The following is a 25,642-nucleotide window of genomic DNA, read 5'->3' as shown; positions in this document are numbered from 1 at the left end:
TACTTCTGTTTCATGAAACCTCTCTCTGATCTTGTAATAATTTTCACTGCACATGTGGATAATCTTGTTAGTCTCAGGATCCAGTTTTTGAAAAAACAGCTTTATTGAGATATGTAACATGCTATAAATTTGACCCATTTTAAGTATACGATTCAGTGGTTTTGAGTATATTTAGAGTTGTGCAGCTATCCCCACAACCTAATTTTAGAACATTTCCATCACCCTAAAAAGAAATCTGTGACTGTTACCATTTACTCCCCATCCTTCCTCCACCCCCAGCCCTAGAAAACCACCAATCTACACTCTGTCTCTATAGATTTCCCTATTCTGGATATTTTACGTAAATTAAATGACACAATTTGTGGGTTGTTGTATCTGGCTTCTTTCGCTTACCATACTGTTTTCAGTGTTTATCCATGTTGGAGAATGTATCGATACTTTATTCCTTTTTATTGCCAGATAATATTTCATAGTGTGGATATATCACATTTCATTTATTCTTCAGTTGATGGAAACAAAAAGTGGCTTGTTTCCCCTTTTTGGCATTGGTCAGAATGCTGCTATGTACATTCATGTACAAGGTTTTGTGTGGGCACATGTTATAGTTTCTCTTGGATAGATACCCGTGTGTAGACTTGCTTGGTCATACGGTAACTCTTATGTTTAACATTTTGAGAAACTGCCAAAATCTTTTCCAAAATAACGACACCATTTTATATTGCCACTAGTGATTGTGAGAAAGCAATATATGAAAGCTCCAATTTCTCCACATCCAACACTTGTTATTGTCTGTCTTTTTTGTTAACCGTGTTTCCCCGAAAAAAAGACGAGGTCTTATATTAATTTTGGCTCCAAAAGACGCATTAGAGCTTATGTTCAGTGGATGTCATCCTGAAAAATCATGCTAGGGCTTATTTTCCAGTTAGGTCTTATTTTCGGGGAAACACGGTATACCCGTCCTAGTGGATGTGAGGCAGTATTTCATTGTAGTTTGAATTGCGTTTCCATGATAATGATGTTGAGCATCTTTTCTTTTGCTTATTGGCCATTCATATATCTCTTGGAGAAATGTCTGTTTGAATACTCCGCCCATTTTTTAATTAGGTTAATGCTGTCTTGTCATTGAGTAGTAAGAGTTCTTTATTCTAGGAACAAGTTAATCAGATGTGTGATTTGCATATATTTTCAGCCAGTCTGTGAGTTATCTTTTTACTTTCTGGATGGTGTCATTTGAAGAACAAAAGTTTAAATTTTGATAAAGTCCAATTTATTGATTTTTTTTTAATCACATACATTTTTGACGTCATATCTAAGAAATCATTGCCTAATGCAAGGTCACAAAGATTAACTCCTGTGTTTTCTTCTAAGAGTTTTATCCTTTTAGTGTTCACATGTAGGTCTTTGATGCATTTTGAGTTAATTTTTGAGTACATCATGAGAAAGGTGTCCAAATGCATCCTTTTTTGCATGTGGATATCCACTTGGCTCAGCACCATTTGTTGCAAAGACTAATCTTTTCCCTGTTGAATTGTGTTGGCACCTTTGTTAAAAATCGAGGGTCCATTTGTAACAAAATAATTTTTTTCCTAAAGTTGAAAGTTGCTACCATTAGCTCTTAAATTTTAGCCTTTTTTTGTACTTGGTAGAAGAGTAGGTGCTTTTTGATCAGCAGATAATACAGAGTGTTCCTCTTCAGGTATCCATCTCTTTTGTGAGTGACTGGATTTTGTCTTTAAAGCTTTGGGATTTGCGGTGGCTTTTTCATTTCAAATATAAGAATTTATATTTTGCATCTTCCACCCGAAATTCTCTCGGATGCAATTAGATAGGGAGCTGTAACAGTAATCCAGGTGCAAGATGTTGGTTGTTTGAACCAGGTAATGCCTGGGGATGTAGAAAGAATCTGGGTATATTGTGTCAGAGTTGAGAGGATTTGCTAATGGATTGGATATGGATATGGGAAAGTGGAATCAAGTTAGGCTGTAGGTGTTGGGCCTGAAAAACTGGGAGAAAGAGTTGGCATTAACCAAGATGGCAAAGACAAAGGTAGGGGCCCTGTTTGGGGAGGAGATGGGATAAGATGAGGATCTCAGTCACAAATACATCATGTTTAAGATGCCTGTTAGGCAAATGGAGGTGTTGGGTATGAGTCAGCCTCTCTCACTTTCTAGACCAGTCATCCCTTGCATACTTCTAATATTTAAGATCTTCTAAAGTGCAAAAAACAAGATTGGTGCATGTGAATTCTAGACAGACAGTACTAGATCTTTGAGAAGTAATGTAATAATAGAATTTTGTAAGAGCTTCTGGTGGAGCATAGTTTAAATTATCTAATACTAAAATTCATATAAAGTGCTCAGGATGCTTTTTACGATAAGTAAAATAAGTAAACAATTTCATAATACTAAATTTGGTGTTTGTCAGTTAGAACTATTAAGTGATTGTAAAAGTCCTAAGAATGCTTTCCAATTATAATCGGGATTGTTTAAGCTTTATTTGGGGGTATGCAGGTTTGGCTTTAAGGCCTGTATTTGTATATTTAAGATAAAAGCTGTTTCCGCAGAAGGACTTTGTCATAGACATAGACGTATAGATTATTGGGACATAATAGAATCTAAAAATACTCCCACAAATGTCTGGACGTTTGATTTTTTTTTTTTTAATAAAGCACAAATGCAGTGCAGTGAAAAACAGATAGCCTTTTTCAACAAAAAGAAGAATCGGATATCCATCCATATGCAAGAAATAGAAACTTTAATCCATACCTCTTACCACATGCAAAAATTAACTCAAAATGGATCAAAGACTAGTGAAAACTCAAAGCTATAAAACTCCTGGAAGAAAACAGAAAACTGTTTCTATCTTAGATTAAGCAAAGGTTTCTTAGATATGACATCAAAAGTACAATCCTTTAGAGCAAAATGATAAATTAAACTGCCCTTCTAAAGATGCCATTAAGAGAATACAAAGACAAACCACAGACTGGGAGAAAATATTTACAAAGTATATATCTGATAAAGGATTTATATCTAGACTGTAAAATGAACTCTCAAAACTCAACAACAACAAAAAACCATTCAAAATGGACAAAAAGTTTGTACAGACTTCACCATAGAAAGTAAACAGGTGGCAAATAAACACCTGAAAAGGTGCTCAACATCATTAGTCATTAAGGAAATGCAAATTAAAGCTACAAAGAGATATCACTGCAAACCTTAGAACGACTAACCAAAATTACAAAGACTATACCAAGTATTGGCAAGGAGAGGGAGGAACTGGAACTCTCATACACTATTGATAAGAACGTAAAATGGTACGAGTTTGGAAAACAGTTTGTCGAGTTTTAAAAGTTAAGCATACACCTACAGTGTGACACAGCCACACTGCTTTGCGTCCACACTTAGGCATTTACCGAAGAGAAATGAAGGCCTGTACAAAGATTTATATGTGCATATTCATAGCAGTTTTATTTGTAGTAATCCAAAAGTGGAAAGAAGCCAAATGTTTTTCAACAGAAGAATGGAAAAACAAATTGTGACATAGCCATTCACTGGACTCCTACTCGGCAATAATAAAGGAATTAAATACTAATACACATAGCAATATCAGAATAATCATGTTGAATAAAAAAAAGCAGAGTATATACTTCATGATTTCACTTCTATATAATTCTAGAAAATACACACTAATGTAGTGACAGAACAGATCAGTAGCTGCCTAGGTTATGATAAAGGGAATCAGGGAAAGGTAAGAGAGAAAGATGAAAAGGAGTCCTCAGCCATTTTTAAAGTGTAAATGTTTCCTGAGACCTGAGTGTTGGAGTCAGATGACCCTCAGACAGGCTTGTCAAACGATGCTCCAGCCTTGTATTGACAGCATTGGGCTTCCTTCTACAGTGGGGAGCAGGAGTTTAGAGAACTGGATGGGTATTTGAGGAAGTAGCCCTGGCAGCATTAGGGGTCTCAGAGAGGGGAAGTTTAGACTGGTTAGGAAGACCTTACATTTGGCCTTGACCAATGGTTGAGGTAATGGGAGGCGGAATTGATATAAGTGATAGAATGTGTCTCTGGTTAGAGGGAAGGGTGAAACCTGCCAGGTATTTGGAGGGTGGATGGAGATTTCTTATCTGGGAAAGAATCTGGGAGGAAAGCAAGTTTGCGGCAGGAAGGTAGGGGTGGACTTCTGACTTTTTTAGTGACGGATTTTGATGAGCAGAAGCTTTTCATTTTAATAAAGTGTAATTTATCCATTTTTCCTTTTAAAAAATGTACTCTTCCCATCTCTCATGTGACATTTTTTAAAAGATTCTATTTTATTTATTTAAGACTTTTTCCTCCCTTCTTTAGATATCATTGACCCTGCAATCCTGCGCCCGGGCCGCCTAGACAAAACCCTCTTTGTGGGTTTACCACCCCCAGCAGATCGTCTCGCCATCTTAAAAACAATCACAAAAGTGAGTAAAGGGAATAGTGTGTTTTTGCGTCTATTTCTGTTCTTTTAAATACAGGCAAGTAGTAATTTAGGATGCCTGATCACTTTCTTTTCTGCAGCTTTAAGTATTTGCCTTTGTCTCCTAAAGGAGAAGGTTTTTGTAATTGAACTTTTTTTTTTGTTTTGCTTAAAATAAAAGGGATATTTAGAGTTAAATGCTACACAGATATATCTGAGATATCACTCTAAGCACATTTTTTATTCTTGTAGACCTTTGTTACTTTAGAGGAATTGTCTGCAGAGCATATTTGAAATGGAATAGAAACTTATTAGAGGTGAAAAGTAAATAGATATAGGCCCATTAACAAATATCCAATGAATACTTGAGTTTTGAAACCGTAATGTTGAATTCTGTCCTCCATGTGGGTTATTCCAACTTTTAAGATGCCTATCCAGTACTGACTTTGCTGTTTTTATAGAAATAATAAGCAATGCATCCAAAATACAAAGAAGAAAGCAAATCACCCTGAATTTTACTGCTATAAAATAATCTGCGTTAACATAAAGTGCAGACATCATTCCAAACATGTTTATGCAGGTGAATGAGGACGAGGGGGAATAAACTTAACATATTATTTAAATAAAGTTAAATTTACTTGAAATTTAAAAAAAAATAAAGCTAAGGGAATTATTAAACTTGTAATAAATAAATCTTTTCCAAGAAAGATACTACTTTCTAGAATCACATTTTCTAAAGTATTATTAAAAAATAAAGATACTCTTTTCTAAAGTTAGACTTCTTGCCCACATGCATTTTTTGGGGAGTCAGCCAAAAGTGAGAAAAGTTGGCATTTTTAATGTTTAATCTTTCTGTTTCAAAGTTTGCTGGTTTTTTACTGTAATTCCCCAGATCCTTTTATGTATAGTTTCCTCTTTTTCCAGTTAACACCTGAAATATTATGGGGAGATTAAAAAAAAGTTCTTTAGTCTTGGTCCTAAAAATCTGAAAAGATTTGTGGGTCAGAGCAACTTCTCAGTATCTTTTGGACTCTTAAGTTTCTTAAAAGAAAACTGAACAGTGATACACTACGTTTGTATATGTTCTATTTGGTGTTTCTGGTAATGATGTGGTAACAAGAGGCTTATCACTGAAAATCTCCAGGGCAAGTGGAATTTTTTTCCCTTAACTTCCATTTCTTCCCTACAAATGTCATTTAAAACTACCTTTATCTCAGAAAGCCAGGAAGGTTATTTGATGTTTAACAAGTGCTCTGAGATAATATGCAATCTTCAAATTAGTTATAAAATCCCATTAAAAGACCCAGAATTCCGAAATCATTTTTTAAAATGTGTCCCACCTAAACATATTTAACATCTCACCTTGCAGTATTACCTGTTAAATTTTCATGAGCTAAGAATATCTGAGATAATAATAGGTAATATTTATTAAGCACTTTCTGTCTTCCAAGTACCTTACATGTATGAGTATACGTAATCCTTGCAACTGCCTTTTGAAATATTTGAAATCGATGAGCAAACTGTATCTCACAAAAGCAGGATACAGAGATGTGTGTTTCTATGTACATGTCCAAGACTGGTCAGAAATTGCAAAATAAGAATTACCTTATTATGGTGGTATGAATATGGTACTTTATTTTTTCCAATCAACTGTGTGGATAAAATCATTGCTGATTCCAGACTCTGTTATGTGACTAAGAATCAGTTTCTGTGACTAAATATAGATGTAATTGTTGAAATAAAAAGAAAAATAGTAGTGCGTCTTGTATTACTATTTGAACCTGAGTGTTACGTAACATATAATGCTTAATCAGAAATCTAGGAAAACTTCATGGATGGTGTAGATGCCTGACCACTGCACCTGAAGCTGAAGCTGAATAATATTCTATGTCAGCTATAATTTAATATATATATACAGTCACGGGATATGGAGTATAGCATAGGGAATAGAGTGAATGGAATTATAATAGATACATACGATGTCAGAGGGGCAATAGATTGGAGGAGGGGAGCTACCACTTTGTGAGGGGTGAAATGTCTAACTATTGCATTGTTTTGTACACCTGAAACTAATTAAAAAAAAAAGAATTATAGGAAATAATAGTGTAATGGGTCATAACTTCCTTTTTTTAAATTGTAGTAAAATATATTTAACTTAAATTTACCATTTTAACCATTTTTAAGTGTATAGCTTTTTGGCATTAGTATATTCACATTTTTGTGCAGCCATCACCACTGTTCATCTCCAGAGCTCTGCATTTTGCTACCTGAAAATCTATATCCATTAAACAGTAATTCTCCATTCCCTTTACGCACAGCGCCTGGCAACCACCATTCTGCTTTCTGTCTATGAATTTGACCACTCTAGATACCTCATATAACTAGAAACATATTATATTTGTGGGCCATAACTTCTTTTTTTTTTAAGTCCATTCTTTCCTCCACTGTTTATTTATTTATTTATTTAATTTTTTTGGGGGGGTGGGAATATTGGGGAACAGTGTGTTTCTCCAGGGCCCATCAGCTCCAAGTCATTGTCCTTCAGTCTAGTTGTGGAGGGCGCAGCTCAGCTCTAAGTCCAGTTGCCGTTTTCAGTCTTTAGTTGCAGGAAGTGCAGCCCACCATCCCATGCGGGAATTGAACCGGCAACCTTGTTGTTTTAGAGCTCGCGCTCCAACCAACTGAGCCATCCGGCTGCACTTGAGAATTTAAACTTCTAAGAATAAACTATTTTTCTAAAATACTACTTTTAGATAACCATTTATTTTATTCTGTTCCTTTCTATATTGAGCTTTCATAAAAGATTTAACTTCAAGAGTGCCCTAAATATAGAAAGCTGTCAGTTGCTCCCAGGATGCAGATGTGAGAAAAAGTTCCCCTCTGGGTCCTCATACAGAGAACACTAAGACGGGGTGGACTGTTTTTAACATCCCCATCATAAACATAGTACAGGCCTGTCAGGACTGAGGCTGATGGTTCTGCTAAGGTAAGGCAAGAACGTAAGTCAAAGCCAGTTCATTAAAAACAACTTTTTGAAAGGTCAGAGAAATGCCCTCTGATGACCCGCAGGCTGTTATGACAGTCCAGCTCGGCCTAAAGGAGGAATTTAGATAATGAGACATGTAAAAGAATTATCCTTGGGCAATCCTCCAAGGATTTATTTCTGATGATTGAGTTTTGGATTAAAACAGGACAGTAGAAAATTTGAGATAAAATTCGCTAGCAGCACATGGAATGTAAGGGAACATCCATATGCTTCCTGACAGTCAAAGTAAGGTTGATAATATCTGATGAAAACAAAGAATCTAGTAAGGGCTCATGCCTAATGAGGTAGTCTGTCCTCTCTAACCCCCACCTACTTCTAATGATGGATTGAGACTCGGGCATAGCTTGGAAAGCCCAGATATTTCTGTTCCCCATCATAAAAAGTCCCTGTTACAGGTTCACCATCACTATTTAAAGAAGACCCCCTCCGCCAAATATAGCACAAAATGATACCTGCTCATCTGGAGATAAAGTACCGGGTTTTTTTAGTACCAAAACAGATTTCGAAGCTTATCAAAGGTCCATTCAGTTGCAGACTTGAATTTTAGAACTCAACATTTTCTATTTCCTGGTCCACTGTTACTTCCAATTTTTAGACCTTTTTATTGCAGTATAATACACATGCAGAAAAGTGGACATATCATTAAATGTCTAAGTCCATGAGTTTTTATAAACAAGACCTCCAGATAAGAAAGAGAACGTTACCAGTCCAATTCCTAGAGACAGAAAGTATTATAGAATGGTGGTTGCTAGGGGCTGGGGAGAGGAGGAAATGGATAGGTTAGTGGTTCATGCATACAAAATGTCACTATGAGAAGGTGCAAAAAATTCTAGAGATGGATGGTTGCACAATAGTGTGAATATACTTAATGCTACTAAACTGTGACACTTAAAAATGGTTTAAGTGATACATTTTGTTAGGCTGATTTTACCACATTGAGAGAGAACGTTACCAGAGCCAAGATGCTGCTCTCCTGCTTCCTTCCAGCCACTACCCACCCCGACCCCTCCTGGGTTAACTGACTACATTGAAACCGTTTATGTTAAAAGGAACCTTAGGGATCATTCGGTCTGACCATCTAGTTTTACACACAACCAGAGGAAAAAAGGAAAAAAAGAACAAAGATTGTTTGCCTGATGTTACACAGAGTGTATTTTCTCATGATTATTTCCCAGGTCAAAGTGGATTGACCAGGAAACATATCTGTTTCTTGAATCTGTGTCAGATGAACATTTGCATTTTATCAAATAATAGCAGATGTACAGTTTATGAAATTCTTAAACATGCCCAGCTGGGAGGGCATGAGAAGCCACCGTCTGAGTGTGGGCCCAGGGGCCACGTCTGAACCACCTCCTCTTGGAACCCCTGCCACACTAATATTTATACTTTCCTTGAAGCTTAATGGCATATGTTTATTCACTTTTTTCGGTGTATTTCTTCTTAAACTACTTATTTCCTAATGTAATATTTGCCAAAAAGATTGTATGCAGTATATATGTAAGTTATGAATCAGAATAGATCAAATTCTCAACGAACGTAACCTGCCATCTACCTGTCACACATTTTAAACCACTGAAAACTGTTTTGTTTGCCTCTGCTGTTGAAGTCACTAAAAATGTTACTGAACACGTATTGTATCAGCGTGCAAGGTTCTGTGTTGTAGCCCTCAAACTGTTCTGATACTTGTCCTTTCTCTCTTCTCTTGGTATGAGCTGAAGGGAGTTGGCACCAGCGTCAGGGCTGAGTCCAGGTAGAGGGTTAAGCAAGAGCACATGTGGCACCGAGGGCCTGGGGCTTGTGTGGCAGAGCTTCCTGCTTCCTCTCTCCTGTCCTGCTTCCATATTCTTTCTCCCTTCCCAGCCCACCTAAACCAAGGCACATGTGCACATCAAAAGGAAGCACGGCTTCAGTCTTTGCCATATTCATTCAGGCAAAGGAACTGTGTTTCTTCATCTTTGGGAAGATTGAGGTGGTGATTTGGTTCTTGGTGGTGTTTTGTTTTTGCTGCAACCGCGCACAGGTTTGTCCGTCTTTGTAAGCAAACACTGTTTGCCTTTCACTTGTCCAAGCGCGGAGTCTGCTACTTAAGCTCATTTCTCACAATGGAAATTTATGAAAATCTTATAACACTGGTCTGGGAGTCAGTTATATTCATTTAGTCAAGCAGCCAGTACTGTGTATTGAGAACCTATCATGGGGAAAAGCACTGGTCTTTAAAGCCTCCATGAAAAATCGTTTTTCTCTTTTATTTAGAATGGCACCAAACCCCCACTGGATGCAGATGTAAATCTGGAAGCAATTGCTGGTGACCTTCGCTGTGACTGCTATTCGTAAGTATCTCAGTCTCCAGTGAGTTAATTCTCATGAGGATGTTGGGAGGGTTACATTAGGCCCCCTGTGGAGCACCTGCCTCTTGTGTCTCGCCTTTGCTTGCTCCCTCCTTAGAGAAACTACTGCCCATTTTGACTTTCTGAGGAATTCTGGGAGAGGGGGATCCTCCTCTCTGTTGTTGATTCTTGGTACTCCGCTGCCTTGACCACCATTGCTGCCCTTCACAAACTATCTGTCCTTCCAGAATATTTGAGCACACATATCATTACAGGCTGCCAAATTGTCCAGGTGCTTCAGCATTTAGAAGAGAATAACGTATGAATGCCACGTTTCCCAAGCCTCAGTATTCCTTTTTCACAGCACAGCTGTGAAGATCCACAGAGCCTGCAAGAAATCAAACACCTCTGCCCTCAGCTCTCATACGTTTGTGGTGGTTTAGTTTTTGTTCTCTTCATATGTTTTTAAGGAAATTTGTTTGTTAACTTTCCCAATTTTGATATAAAGGAAGAAAATGAAACTCAAGTTTTTTTATCAGTGGGAAACATCTGCTCTGGCTTATTTGTAAAGCCTTGTTGATTGTCCACAATATGCGTGGTGTTTGAGATAGTCCTGTAGGGCAGGGCCAGATAATGGGCTTTCCGAAGCTGAGTCAAGAACAGGTGGTGTTTCCATCTTTGAAGTCCTCAGGAATCTGTTCAGCAATGTAAATTTCTGTCCACTGGTAGTAATACAGGCACTCGGTGATTTCCAGTTCCGGTTAAAGAATTTCACATAACCATCTCTATCCAGATGATTTCACTTGAAATCATGCTGATCATTTATAGGGAGTATGGTCAGGATACAAAGTTTTTTCACATGTGGACATCTAGGGCTGAGTCTCAGTCTTTGTTCTGCACCTCAGCCAACACACTTGAGACATATGTCACAGTCTGGTCAGGAATCTTGGCTCATTTAGGGCCAAGAAAGCAGTGATTGTCTCAGTGAAGGGGAAGTGATCAAAGGGGCAGTGGTCGTGAGGGGCAGACGTAAAAGGCCCTCCTTCCCTTTAAGGAAAATGTGTCTCTCCCCCTAGTTGGGAGTCAAACCCATACCAGTCTGTAATGAAATGAATTTACTACTAAGGGGTTAAAAAAAAAAGAGTCTTAAGTGAGTGATTTACAGCTGAGTGCAAAAATCTGAAGATTTTCAGTAACAGGCAGTTTTGATGGCAAAATTTACCCTGGACCAGATCTTTAGGATTATACCATGTAGGGTGTCAGTGTATATAAAGAGTTAGGGTTAAAGCCGAACGGTGTCCACTTTGGGTTTCAATGCCACCGTCCTCACCGTTTGAGAGGCACTGTAACGCTACTGTCCTCAGCCATCTGTTTACATTAATTAATGGTGTCTCGGCACCAGGGGTAGATTTAACATTAAGGAGAGAAATGACCACAGCATGTACGTGCATATTAAATAATGTTATAACCCTTTATAGCAGAAGCATTGGATTCAGTAATTTAAGCTCTGTGGGTCTTCAGTTCTTTATATTTTGTGGATCGTCAACATTGTACATTAAATAAGATTAATATTTAGGAATAAGGTTTTTGTCCCCGAATTCAAACTCTTTCTCAAAGAATCACCAAGAATTCTGTTAGAGCTGTGATACAGTGAAACACCAGTCAGCACCAGTGTCTTTCATTGAACTCAAGAACCATTCTGACTCAGCATATTGTTACACTAAATAATTTAAATGAAGGCTTGTTAGTTCTCGTTGTATTTTATGTAACTTGTGATGTATCCACTCAGCTCAAGCCTTAACCAACTGCATCAAAAATGTTCTAGCCTTTGTATTTTCTATCCTTTTGAACATGGAGCCATAAATTACTTTTTATGTAAGCTTATTTTAGACACTAGGTAATATATGAATGGGCCAGTCAGCACTTTAATGAGGTCACACAAAGAAAAAAAAATTAAATAATAACACATAAGTTTCTTTTACTGGCTGGATGTTCTGAACTTTTTATATTAACATTAGTATCTCTAGCTGTTAGCATGGAACTGTTTATGATTCATTGTATTGCTTCCTCCACGATTTCCTTTTTTCTGAAAGTTAGAAATATTTTAAATGAAAACTAAAATCTCTTTCCTACTGTCCATAATCAGTGTATCCCACCTTTATTAGTCAGTTTCTTTCCTGATGGTTTAATATGTGACTTAAAAGAAAATTGCTCTCAGACTTCTTTCTGGTCTTTTACTGAGTCTAAGCATAAATAAATAAGAACACTTCTTTTGTTACAGGGGAGCAGATCTCTCTGCTTTGGTGCGGGAAGCTTCTCTCTGTGCCCTGAGACAGGAAATGGCAAGACAGAAGAGTGGAAATGAAAAAGGTACAGTTCTCTCCAAGAATCTTTCAGTTCTGATCATTTAATCACTCTGGACACCTAAAACCACTGTTGACCTGGAAAATGAACATTATCTAGCATGTTATCTGTGATATTAAAACTGATGATTCCCGATGAGACCTTTAGAAGCTGTTCTGAATATTATTTAACCTCTGTGACTGACAAGTATAATAACAACAAAGTTATTTGGTATTTCTCTGACAAAAAGTATCATATCTTTTCCTGTCATATACAAATGCTTAGATATAGGCAAGTGGGTCCATTTACTGACTCATCATGAGTTTGGTCTATTCTGGAAAACCTCAATCTTTTGCTAAGGTAATAGCTACTTTCCTGTTAAAATGCAGTTTAAATTGGAGAGGTTAACACACACACACACACAGAAGTGAAAATCGAAAAAACTTTCCATATACTCAAACTTTCCTTTCATATTTGCAAAATCGATGTATAAATATGCTATTATATTATGATTTGCGACCATCTCAACAGCTTTGCACCATTCTTCACGTTTAACGGTATCTTCAATTGTACGATACGGGTGTGTGTGGCCAAATTGATTCATTTGTCACCTGCATTCCAACCATGCCAAGTACAGAGACAGCCTTTACTCTGCTTGCTTGGTTCCTGTGGCAATCGTTTCATCAGTTGCTGTTTGTGGCTGTCTTCACAGTTCTGTAGGATACCTTCTTCAAAAGACCTCCCTTGTCCTCGAAATCTGTACTTTCGTCTGAAGTTCGAATCTGTATTCATCTCTTTATTCAGTAGACTTCTGCCTTTTTTTATTTGTATTGGTTTTCTGTTCCCTTTTTTCTTTGGCTACCAAGAATCTTAGAGCTAAATTTTGTTTACAGTTACAGCAGCATATGCTTAGCTTAGCTTAATTATGAAGTCCACAAGTTTATTATTATTTAAGTTCAAGATTCAGTTATTTGAACTTCTTTTATTGTGAGCTATTTTAAATTCCTTTTGGAAGTAGGTGGGCTGCAGTTAGCAAAATCAGAATATCTTGTAAGAACATCGTGTGTATAGGATGCTCTCTGAGAGCTGGATCTACTGACTATCTTGAGATTTGTTTTGTTATTAAAATTAAAGTGCTTTGCATGTATTGCTGCTAATAATTCTGTTAGGATGTCATAACATCTAGTACAAGTTCTGATAGCTCTGCTATGCTACAGTTGTCATTTCCAGCTGTCTGTCCTTTGGGACTTGGCATTGGTATCTTACTGAAACTGAAATGCCATTCGGCTTCCATTTGATGTGTTCAATGACACATATTATTTTATTTTTAGGTAAATATTCTATCCTAATATCTGTGTAGAAAGTTTACTATTTTAAGTAAAAATTGTCATCATGTAAGTTGCCATATTAACATTTTTTTCTACATTAACATTCTAAAGCAAGCCTGATTTAGCATTTAGTTACTTGATTTCTCTTACTTACATAATAACCTAACTTTATAAAGAATCAGAAGCCCCTTCTAATCCAGTGTCGTGATGTTATCTATATTTATACATTGTGATATTATAACTCCATAACATCTAATTATGTGTATGTACTCTTAAATGCTATGGAATTCTACTTTCCATTCCCGTTTAAATATATTTGAATTGTCTTAAAAGAGAGCGTTCTGATTCTTCTTCATAAACATCACCATTAAGTTAAGGTAAAGAGTGCACAGAGGACTTACAAAGGGTTATCTGCTTATGAATGATAGGTTTCTTTGGGTGGTACTGCTTTAAAACTTGATGAGCAGAGGGCGGGAGAAAAGGGGAGACATTGGTCAAGGGTGCAAACTTCCTGCAATAAAATGAGTAAGTTCTGGGGGTCTAATGTACTTCATGGTGACTATAATTAACAATATTGTATTATATATTTGAAAGTTGTTAAGAGAGTAGATCTTAAATGTTATCACCACACACCAAGGTAACCATGTGAGGGGGCAGAGGTGTTAACTAACCTAATTGTGGTAATCACGTCACAATATATGCGTGTATCATACCACACCACGTTGCACACCTTAACCTTCATGTCCTATGTCAACAGTATCTCAGTAAAGCTGGGGGAAAAGAAACAAATAGGACATATGGACTGTTTTTCTTAAAAAAGTGATCAGAATCTCTCTCTAATTAACGACAAACTACCTTTTTTATATAATTTGTCCCAAAATAAACTGTTTTGATTGCTGTCGGGGGGGGAGGAAGGTTGCACTAAAATGTATGATATAAAAACTTAAGCATTTATGTAGAATTAAATATGGTCAGAAATAGATAAATTAAAAGGAAAAGACAATCTAAAACAATCTGATGAGTAGACTATATCTGCTTTAAATATTGTTCTGAGAAAAGAAGAGCCAGTGTCGTCATTAATTTCCTCAGCGTTCCCTGTGAATGAATGCTTGGAAGTCTCTTAAGAGAAACTAAGTTATAAATCACAGTTCACATACTATACCCAGATGTGTATGTTTTTGCATTTGCTCCACAGGTGAACTCAAGATTAGTCAGAAGCACTTTGAAGACGCCTTTAAGAAAGTAAAATCATCTATATCAAAAAAGGTAAGCAGTGCTCTTCACTGTTCAGAGAAAAGAGACTAGAATGGAGACCAGTAGATGTGAACTCCTGAAAACAAACAAAATGTCTGCCTTTGTGAGGAGATTGCATGTTTCTTACAAACTGAAGCACAGAGAGAGAATGACCTCTTGTGTCTGGTTCCACAATCTCAGGATTTTTAACCAATCTTATTCAAGTAGTATTTGACTTACTCTCCACCCTTTTAAACAAATAGCTTCTTATCTTTTTGGAGCTAGCCTACCCAAACTAAGTTCTAAGTACTAGGGACTTACCCTTATGTTTCAGGAAAGTAAAAATATCTTCACCACAAGGTCGGAGAAGGTTTAAAAAATCAATCACTCTGGCCTTTCCTTACATAAAATGCCAGATTTTGCATGTTTATTTCTTACCGTGTTGAGGTGTTCTGTTGTAACAAGTTAAAATGGTTGTTATTAGTGAAATCAGGTAGCTATGACACTTACAAGGAGAGTTAGTAGGGAAATATGCAGGCCTAAGAACTGTCTAGGTTGGATACTGTTATGCTAAGTTTTGCTCACTTGGCTATCTTTTGTTTCCGGACTCCTAGAAGTGTAATATGCCCTAGCCATGAGAACCTGTTCTGGACTGTTCTAAAACTGTCTTTAAATCATTAGCCCTTTATTACCCCAGGCTCAGAATTGCCCGTTATGATTATTGATTGAAAACTGTTAAGTCAAAGTCCAAACAGTTACATGAAATAGATTGCTGTGTTTCAGTGCTTCCAGTCTTGGTCTAAAGTTCTAAGTTAGTTGACCATCTTTTAACTAAAATAACCCGTTAAGGGTTTGGGGGCTGGTGATGGTATCTTTTAGGCGCACAACTTCTTATTCAGCTAAGAGTAAAGTGAGAGTGTGCTGAACTTGCACTGAGTTTTTCACCACGTTTGGAGAAACAACAGTCTGCCTTGATCTCTTAGGCATTTTTATATATTAGAGGAAATGTTTTTATTTTACTGAACATCTTTGAATAAACACAGTCTTATTCATTAAAATCACAAACAGTGTGACAGTTAATATTACTGGTACTTTTCATTCTCATCAACAAGAGAGTAGTGATATGTGTTCTCCCAAAAATTGAGTCTTTAAACATTTTTTTTTATTTGAAATGTTTCTTATCAGCAGCCCAACTTTTGAGGCTGTTCAAAAATGAGAACAAATTGGCATAGCTCCACATTTGCCGCTCTTACCTCTAACCTTTTTTTTTAATTGACATTTAATTCACACACAGTAATGCACAAGCACGGTTCCGTAAGTTTTGACGAATGTAACCAGCACTGTGGTCAGTATGTATGAGTAGATCATTTCCATCGCTTCCGAAAGCTCCCTGTGTTCCTGTGTAGGTATCAGTCCCTTTACAAATGCCTCTCTCTCCGGGTCACCACTGAGCTGACTTCTGTCATCATCCTCTCACTTTAGTTTGGAACTTTGGATCAGTGGACTCCTACAGTATGTACTCATTTGTGTCTGGCTGCTTTGCTCAGGGTAATGTTTTGACATTTCATCCATGTTGTTGTGTTTTTCAGGAGGTCCGTCCTTTCTCTTGCTGAATAGTTTTCCATTATATGAATTTACCACAGTGTGCTTTTCCTCTCACCTGTTGGCAGACATCTTGGTTTCCAGTTCCGGGCTTTTATGAATAAGGGGGGTGAGCGGGTGTGTGTGTGTGTGTGTGTGTGTGTTTCTTTTGAGTAAATAAATAACCAGGAGGGGAATTGCTGGGTCTTATGGTAAGTGTATGTTTAACTTTATAGGAAACTGCCAACCCTTTTTCCAGAGTGGCTGTGTCATGAGTTCCTCTTTGCTCCATTCTCTCACCAACACTCGAGTATTGTCAGTGTTTTACTTTCAGCCATTCTACTGAACGTGAAATAGTATCCCATTGCAGTTTAAATTTGCATTTCTCTAATGATTACCATTTTGAGCATATTTTCATGTGTTTATTGGTCATTTGATATCTTGTTTTGTGTCCTCATTTTCTTAAAAAATTGAGTTCTCTCATTAAGTTGTACTGATTCTTAGTTTGGCCTGGATTGAAGTCCTTTATATACATTTGGAGGATATTTACTCCCAACCTATTGTTTACTTTTTTTTATTTTCTGAAGACATTTTTTGAAGAACAGGAGTTTTAAATTTAGGTGAAGTCCAGTTTATCATTTTTTTCTTTTATAGTTTATGTGCTTCTGTCGTAAGAAATCTTGACTATCTCAAGCTTGCAAAAATTTTCTCCTGTTTTTAAAGAGGTTTTATAGTTTTTATGTAAAGGTCTATGATCCATTTCAAATTAATATTTGAATTTGATGTGAGGTGGGGGTCATGATTACTTTTTTCCACGTGGCTATCTAGTTACTCTGGCCCTGTTTATTGAAAAGACTCCTCTCATTGAATTACCGTGCTCTCTTTGATAACCAATTGATCGTGGATGCATGAATCTGTTTCTGTACTCTTTATTCTGTTCCATTGATCTAAATCTATATCTTTATGTCACTGTCCTTTTTTTGCCATTCTCTTGATTATTATACATGGATGTCTTGAAAACAGGTAGTGTGAGTCCTCCAAATTTGTTCTTTTTTTCCCAAAATTGTTTTGTCTGTTTTAGGCCCTTTGCATTTCCATATAAAAGTTACAATCAGTTTATCAATTTCTGCAAAAGAAGCCTGCTGGTATTTTGAATGGGATTACATTGAATCTGTAGATCAGTTGGAAGAGCAGACATCTTAAAAATACTGTTTTCTAATCTATGAACTTAGTATATCTCTCCATTTATTTAGATTCATTTAATTTCTCTTTTGTAAAGTCCATTTTTTAAAAATTCATTTATTAGAACCACTTGATTTCTCTCAGTAATGTTGAGTTTTCAGTGTACAAATCTTGCACATCTTTTGTCAAATTTATTCTTAATTAATTTCTAATTTATGATGTTACCTGTAAATTTTTTTAAATGTTGTTTTCTAATTGTTAATAGTATATAGAAGTTCATTTGGTTTTTATATACTGATTTTGGATAGCTCCTCATTTGTCTCTCTTACTTACTTTACCTCTAAAAAACTCACTTCAGTTTTCCAGAAACATGTTTGTTTGTATTTGCTTGCTGTAATTTTTAAAAACTTCCGGGTTTATTGCTCAAGTAATTTTATTACAGATGTGTCATGCAAAGTTTGAAAATTGCTTGACGTGATTGCTAAATTTTGCCATGTTTTCATCCTTACAGCTATGATAATTAAGGATTAAGTATTTCATCACCTTTGCTTAATTTTTGTAGCTAAATTTGAAACCAATGTATATTATTTTTACTGGAGGTTCAGTGCCTTCTTTCTGGTTCTGGTTCTAGTTCTGTTTCTGGTCCTTCATTGTTTAAAGCTGTGCTAAAGCACCTCTTCTAATTTAGGAGAATTTCAGTTGAAATTAGAGGAGTTGGTGTGGTCAAACTGAATCCATTTCAAATGTCACACCAAAAGGGGGGGGGGGGAATCAAACCAAAAGAAAGTTGTGACATTTGTTGAGATGCTTTTCTGAATGTAATATTGAACAGCTCATTTATAAGCAGTTCTTTGTACTTTTAACATCAGGGCTCTTTTAGAGCCCTGATACTAAAATGATAGAAACCCAACTCAAGCTAATATAAGGGGGAAAAAGAAGAATTCACTGGTCCACATAAGAAGGATGTTGAGAGTTCAGCTGACTTTAGGCAGCAACCTCGTTGCTTCATCTCTTGGGGGAAGATGTCTGCCTACAGATCCACTAGTTTGTAAACCTCCAAAGCAAGACATTCCCTGATAGCTCTGGCAGGAGAGTGTCAGGGAAGCCTGTGATTGGTCCAGCTCATGGGTTAGGAGCCCATGCCGAAACTAGTCACTATGGCCAGCTGGGAAATTAGGTACTCTGGCCAGACTGGGTCTAAGGGGCAGCATGACCTCAAGCCCTAGAGTGAAAAGATGTTACTAAGACACTGGTACCAAGTTAATTGACTTGCTAGTGGCAGGGTTGAGATTTTGAGTCTTCTTTTCACACTAAAAGAGAATCACTAGATTTTGTTAAATGTGAAAGGGACACTTAGTACATTTTAGCCTTTCAGACATACTTACAGAAATAGCAGTCACTTTGACGTTAAACAAATGATCAGGAGATGTCTAGAAAGGAAAAAGAACAAAGAAAGGTGTGTGAGCTCTGTCCCACTGTCTGCAGAACGGGTCTTTATACTTCTGAACTGTTCAGCATGTTCTTACCCGGTGAACCTGTCATACCACCTGGTACCTTCTCTTTTCCTTGGAGCAGTTGCCTGGCTGGTGCCACATGATTCTTAATTTGGGGCTGGACAGTAACGGTGTGTAGAGTGGATTTGGCATCCAGCAATTGGCTAACATAACAATAGAGTCCAGTTTAGAGACCAAATGCAAAACTTTGTCACCTGACCCAGTAAATCTTCAGTAACTACTGAGGGTGGGAAGTGGGGACAGTGAGCAACATTCTTCTGTGAGTCTCTGACTGTACACCTCATTCATTCACTCCCACGCTGTTGGTACCAAGCTGTTTGTCTGCATCTGAAGATCCCTGCCCCATCCTGATTTCTAGCGAGAGGCTACGTCCTATTGTGGTCCCAAGAAGACTTAGTAAGCTAGCAGTTTGTTAGGACAGATATCCCAACAAATAAGACTGGACTCCTTTTGTCAACTGCTTCTCAGAATTCAGACATGTTGATCTCAACTCTGTCATCCTTTGTTTTCTCGCTTCAGTGAAACCAAATTCCCTTGTCCAGTATGTGTCACTTCACAGACCATTAGAGCATAATTTATTCTGCTGGTTTGGTTTCTTCAGTGTTAACTGCTCACCGGAGACGAGAGGTGAGGTTAACTATGAATAAATGTTGAGACCTTGAAATTATTTTCCCAGATTTTTATCTCAAATTACAGTCTTTTCTCTCTGCCTCCTATGGCATTGTTCTCCTGTCAGGAAAGAAACGTCGCTCAAACATAGATTATAATTTTTTTCTTCCCTCCTCTACTAAAGCCACGCCATAGAAACTTGCCTGTTTTATTAACTTGTTGGCTTTTATTAGCCCACTGGCCAGAGCATTTTGATATTCTTCTTCACACTCAGGATTATACAGTTCATCCATTTGCCTGTTTATTTCTGTCACACTGACATTTATGAGTCCCAAGTCAGAGTTCCCCTCTCCCCTCGTGTGTTAACAGGTTACCTAAGATCTCATTCTTCCATCCATCCGAACACTTTTATCATGTACCTACTGTACATGTGCCAGACGCGGTGGCGGTGCTAGACCCACAAGATACAAGATCACGGAAGATGTGGTTCTAATCTTTTTGAGCCATTAAGAGTTGTGTGGTAAGCACTTCCATAGATGTGCATACGGGTACATATTAACCTGCTCACCGGGTCCATTGATGTTAGACGACGGTTTGCAAGTGGCTTTTGGTGATCGGAAGGTATCAACTCCATGACAAAGGTACTATGATGGATTCTGTTAAAAACATATCTGAACCTACAATTCCAGACATTGTAGAATTTATTTTTACCCTTTTAGGAACATCCCTTGGAAGGCTACATGTATGTCTTAGTGATGCCACTGGATTCTAGTGTGTTCTTTTCAGTATCTTTGGTAGTCATAAATCTTTAAACCTTAAATTTGATTTCTGGAAACTGCCCTAGTGAATAAGAAGCTATACTTCTCTTTTGGAAATAGGCATAATATGAAATTTGAACAAAAATAAATAAAGTAGATGCCCCAGCGGATGGTTACTTTGTTTGGTCTTTTGAAAAATAAGGCGTAACATCAAGGTAAAGAGACTGTTTTCCTTTTTTGGCATTTTCACTGGCCCCGATAAAGTAATGATGAAACTATAATAATAAGTTGTGGGGAGAGAAACTGGATGGACTGCAGGGTGGAGGAGTGAGAGTTGATCTTTTATCCTCTTTGAATTTTGAACCATGTGACTGTATTACCTATTCAAAAAAATTAAATATTTAAAAAATAATAATTTAAAAGATCTGGAAAACCAAAATCATAAGAATAGTTATCTCTGGAAATTAAGGATTAACTTTTATCTTTTTCTGCTGATCTTTATTTTCCAGTATTTCTACAATAAATATTGTTTTATGTTTTAAAAAGTTATTTTACTATAAAAAAGGAATTACTTTATAAACAAAGCTTGCTTAAAATGTCTATGTAATTAGCAGTGAGGTTGAGCTACAGAAACCCTTTTCCTCTATTTCAGAGTTTCACTAAACATTTCACTAATATCTGTATCATGTTCACCTATGAAACTGTTTGAGAGGTTCTTGAAAAAATCACTGAAATAAGTATGTAGAGTTGTGTGTGTTTGTTTTTTAATTCATCCTCCAAACCAAATGTAAATATAAAGTGCAGTCCAGGAAATAGTTTTCCTTCTTGAATGGAGTTCTATTTGCCCTTGCTTTCTGTTTCAGTGTTCTGATTTGTTAGATAGAGATAACATCTGTTCTGCCTTTATCTGTCACAGGATTATCATCAGAATAAAATATAATGTTGTAATGTTGATAAATTCACTTTTTGAAAGTCAAAAACATTATTCATATGAAAGAACATACAAGCATTCTGTAAATGTTTGTTAACTTCTGCTTCTCCCTATGTTCCATCATTTCTCACCTCAATCGTGCTGGAAGTTCGAGAACCCTGTGGTCAGACTTATTGATTGTTCCTTTTGGCAGTACAAGGCAATCTTGCTTATTGACTTTCCCCAGCCTAGTAGGCAAAGAAGAAGCTTTATTGCTAAGGCCACTTCGTATTGTTTAAAATTATTTTGATGGCTCTACTCTTTGGTTTTGTATTTTGATTTTTGCTTATTTTGGTTTAGGGACCAGGGAGGAGTGATCTAAAGTTTATATAGAAAAAATAAGCAAACTGGTACAGCCAGGAAAACTGCAAAAAGAAGATCAAGCTGGGGGTGGGGCCTGAAAAACACCGATCTATTTTTCAAAAGCTGCAATAATTAAAACACCGTGGTAGTGGTACATGAACTGACTGACAAATGGAACAGAATAGAAAGTGCAGGAATAGACCCTAATATAATACATAATTGATACAAAAAGTAAATATTATGTAATATTTTCCATACCAGTGACAGAAAGATGGACTATTCAGTGATTAATATTGGGACAACTGGGAAGACAGCTCAAAAAATTAAAGTTGGATTCATAGTTCATACTGTATACCAGGATAAATTCCAAATGAATCAAAGATTTAAATGCAAAAATTAAAATCATAAAAGTACTGGGAGAAAATAGGGAGATTTTTCTATAACCTCAAGTAGAAGTACCTTTTTTACTTCAACACAAAAAGCCAGTAACCTTAAGAGAAAACTCTAAAGACCCTGATACAGAAAAATTAAAATGTCTGCATTTAAAAAAAATTTTTTTGTTAAAGGACAAATGACCAAATACAAATATTTGAAGTTCATATTACAAAGGGCAGATCTCCTGCACACTGAAAGAATGACTAGAAATTGATAAGAAAAAGACCAAATCCTAATAGAATAATGGACAAAGAATATAACAGACCTTTCGGGGAAAAGGAAATGAGCTTCTAGGCATATAGATAAATTCTTAACTTACTGATAATAAAAGAAAAGCAACTAAGGTACTACTTTTTTACACATCAGTGAGCAAAAATCTCAAAACTTTGATCACATCCTGTTGGTGAGGAAATACAGAAAAAGTTGCTTCCATATGGATCTAGTGAGGTATCATTTGATATAGCCCTTTTGATGGACCAAATCATTATCACAACAAAAGTTAACCCAGCAGCTCCTTTATAGGAATTTATCCTCAGAAATACATAGTCAGTGTAGTTATTTATTCTTTGGTGCATTGTGTATAAAAATAGCTAAAGATTGAAACTCTGAATGGTCAATAATGAATGCTGATATAACTACTCTAAAAAGACTGAAGAATATCTCCTAAATATATTGTTAAAAAGGTGGGGGGGATCATGTGTGTGATTTGCCACCATTTATATTAAGAGGAAAAGATAATGAATATTCGTATTTGCACGTACATGCAGAAGGAAAATCTGAAATGATACATTGATGGGGGGTAGGGTATGAGAGAGCTTTTTTTCACTTTATAACTGTTTATGTATTTCTTAATCTTGTGAATATACTACTATCCAAAATAAAAATTTAACAAAATGGAATTTAAAAAAAAAGATTTTAAAGGGCTAGAAAAACAAAAACATACTGCGCGTATTTCTTTGGGACAGATGGATAGGAGTGGAATGATTAAAATGTAAAAGTGACAGCACCAAAGGGTGGCAGAGATATATGAAGCAACTAGAACTCTCATCCGTTGTTGCTGAAAATGTGAAACGGTGCAGCCTCACTGGGAAGTAACTCGGGCGGTTTCTGACAAATGTTAGTACTGCATATGAAGCCTCTTGCTTTTGCCTCTCATTTCCATCTGGATTCAGTACAGTCTAGAATTTTGCTTTCTTCACTAATTAGATGGAGACATAAAAATCTTTTGACCTGATTTTTGGGGCAGACTTTCACCAACAGTGATGAGAGTCTTGGGTGTTCCCTGGAGAAAGGACGGTGAGGTCAGCTCTCTGTGTGTTAGTCTGCTCAGACTGCCATAACTTAGTACCATAGACTGGGTGGCTTAACCAGCAGTTTATCTTCTCACAGTGCTGGAGGTTGGAAATCCAAGGTCAAGGTATCATCAGAGTTGGTTTCTTCTGAGGCCTCTCTCCTTTGCAGATGGCCGTCTTCTCCCTGTGTCTTCATGTGGTCCTCCCTCTGTGCGTGTCTGTGTCTTAATCTCTTCTTGTAAAGACACCAGTCATATCGAATTAGAGCCCACCTTCATGACTTCCTTTTAACTTAATCACCTCTTTAAAGACCCTCTCTCCAGGTACAGTCAGTCTGAGGGACTGGGGATTAGCACATCAACGTACGACTTTTGGGAGGACATGATTCACCTCATTAACAGTCATCAGCTCTACAGTCTGTCTTCTCCTCTCTTCTCAGGATCAAGTGATGTACGAAGCTCTGAAGCAGTCCCTCTGCCCGTGACGTCTCCAGCGGCAGGCTTTGGCGGATCCACTGCATCGAGCTGGCAGAGGAGCCCACCTGCTCTGAGCTGCCTTCGTTCAGCTTGACACAGATGTGGTCTCATGTAAGCGTTTTATTCTCAAATTACTGAGGCCAAGTAGGAGCTGAAGATTTCTTCCCATCTGGCCAATCTTGTATGGAAACACCCTACCTCCTCTTCAAGAAAAACAAACAGATTTAAACTGCAAAATAAAATAACTGATACTTTTTAAAAATAAAATGTTTATTTTGAAACAAATCTTGACTGTACTATGGAAAAGTTGCATTGCAGTAAAAAGAACTTTTTCCTCCAAAACCGTCTGAGAGTAAGTTGCCAACCTGATGCCCATCACCCCCCAAATACCTTCCTGTCTGTTCCTTAGACACCAGGACATTCCCCTGCATAACCAACCATCAAAGTCGGGAAATTAACAGGGACCATTGCTACCATCTCATCCTGAGGCTCCATTTGTTCTTCCAGTTGTCCCAGGAATGCCCTTTATAGCAAAAGGATCCAGTTTAGAATTAGCTGTTGCAACTAGTTGCTGTTTCTGTTTAGTTTCCGTAAAGTCTGGAACAGCTCCTTTGTCTTGACTTTTGACACTTGTGAAGGTTAAGGCCTGTGACTTCGTAGAATGCTCTCGGGGTGGATTTGTCTGACGCTTCCTCATGACGAGATTCAAGTTCTGCATCTGTGGGAAGATGAAGGGTGCTGCATCCTGCCAAGGGGCACTCTAGTCAGTCTGCCCCATTACTGGTATCCTTCACTGTGATCATTGAGTAAGGTGGGTCTGCCAAGCTTACACTATAAAGTTACTCTTTTTCCTTTAATTGGTAGGTATTTTGTGGGAAGGTACTTGGAAACGGTGTAAATGTTCCATGCCTCGTCACATTCAGGTGTTACTATGTTTTCAGTGTGGTACCCATTACTACCATGTGATGTCCACATGGCCCAGGTTTGGCCAGTTGGGAACCCCTCCCTCCACGTTGGCCTCCTTTGACGAGTCCTTAGCTGATACTTTCTGAAGGGTTAAATTTATGTCGTGCTTAATCTCATCCTTCGTTTACAGTGCTGCTCACAGTGTATTCTGAGACTGAGTAGATGGGTTTGCTCACCTAGTTTTTTTTTTCCTGCCAAAATTTCTACTCCACTTCACTCTACAAAAATATTTATGCTGCTTTTAAGAGTTTAATTTATAAAATGGAGAAAATATTAATAGATAAAAGCAAATCGGGTAAGTAAGACGGTCTTTTTCTTTCAGGGAGTTCACAGAAGGATACAGACATGTAATGTAGACAGTATCGCAGTGCCCAAGGAAGGGGCGTGAGGAGGGTGCTGGAGGACTCCAGGGCAGGCCACACCAAGAAGAAGCAAATATGCATCATGGGCTAGAGACACATGATTCAGAATGACGGGGGCACTCGAACATTCTGGAATGTTTCTTTAGATAGCATGTTGACGTGCCATCTGGCTGCACTGGCGGGTTAGCCCTGCTCCTGAGAGGAGGAGGGAGAGCCTCTGCAAAGTTTGTTCCAAAGAACTCTTTCTCAGGTGTGGAAGTAAAACATCCGTGTTATGGCACAGCCAAGGACATTCTGTCCCAAGACCACTGTAAGTGGAAAACTTCAGAATTCCTTAGCTTCCGTTGCCCCTCTCTCCTACCGCCGCCCTTTCTCCCACCGGCCTCGTCACCCAAGCCAGAACTCGCAAAGTCCTGGTCAGTTCTACTGATTGGTAGTCAGTCATCTGTTATTTAGGAATGCGTCTGA

General features: G+C 37.4%; 1 protein-coding gene across 4 annotated transcripts in view; it reads left to right on the top strand.

Moving 5' to 3' along the window:
• NVL (nuclear VCP like) overlaps positions 1 to 25,642 on the top strand; it is an 84,432-nt gene that overhangs the window by 44,802 nt on the left and 13,988 nt on the right. For 2 of the 4 annotated variants that reach the window (XM_033099598.1, XM_033099599.1), the window contains 5 exons: positions 4,347 to 4,453; positions 9,749 to 9,825; positions 12,104 to 12,192; positions 14,689 to 14,759; positions 23,810 to 24,239. In XM_033099598.1, the coding sequence (XP_032955489.1) occupies positions 4,347 to 4,453; positions 9,749 to 9,825; positions 12,104 to 12,192; positions 14,689 to 14,759; positions 23,810 to 23,854 (389 nt within the window). In that variant the 3' untranslated portion in view covers positions 23,855 to 24,239. Of the gene's footprint in view, positions 1 to 4,346; positions 4,454 to 9,748; positions 9,826 to 12,103; positions 12,193 to 14,688; positions 14,760 to 23,809; positions 24,243 to 25,642 lie in introns of those variants that run through there. The other 2 variants (XR_004422254.1, XM_033099597.1) reach the window with 2 other exon arrangements.

This window comes from Rhinolophus ferrumequinum, chromosome 27, assembly GCF_004115265.2.
Source record: "Rhinolophus ferrumequinum isolate MPI-CBG mRhiFer1 chromosome 27, mRhiFer1_v1.p, whole genome shotgun sequence".
Lineage (NCBI taxonomy): Eukaryota > Metazoa > Chordata > Mammalia > Chiroptera > Rhinolophidae > Rhinolophus > Rhinolophus ferrumequinum.
Note: the sequence above shows the minus strand (reverse complement) of the source record. Positions and strands in the feature narration are given on the sequence as shown.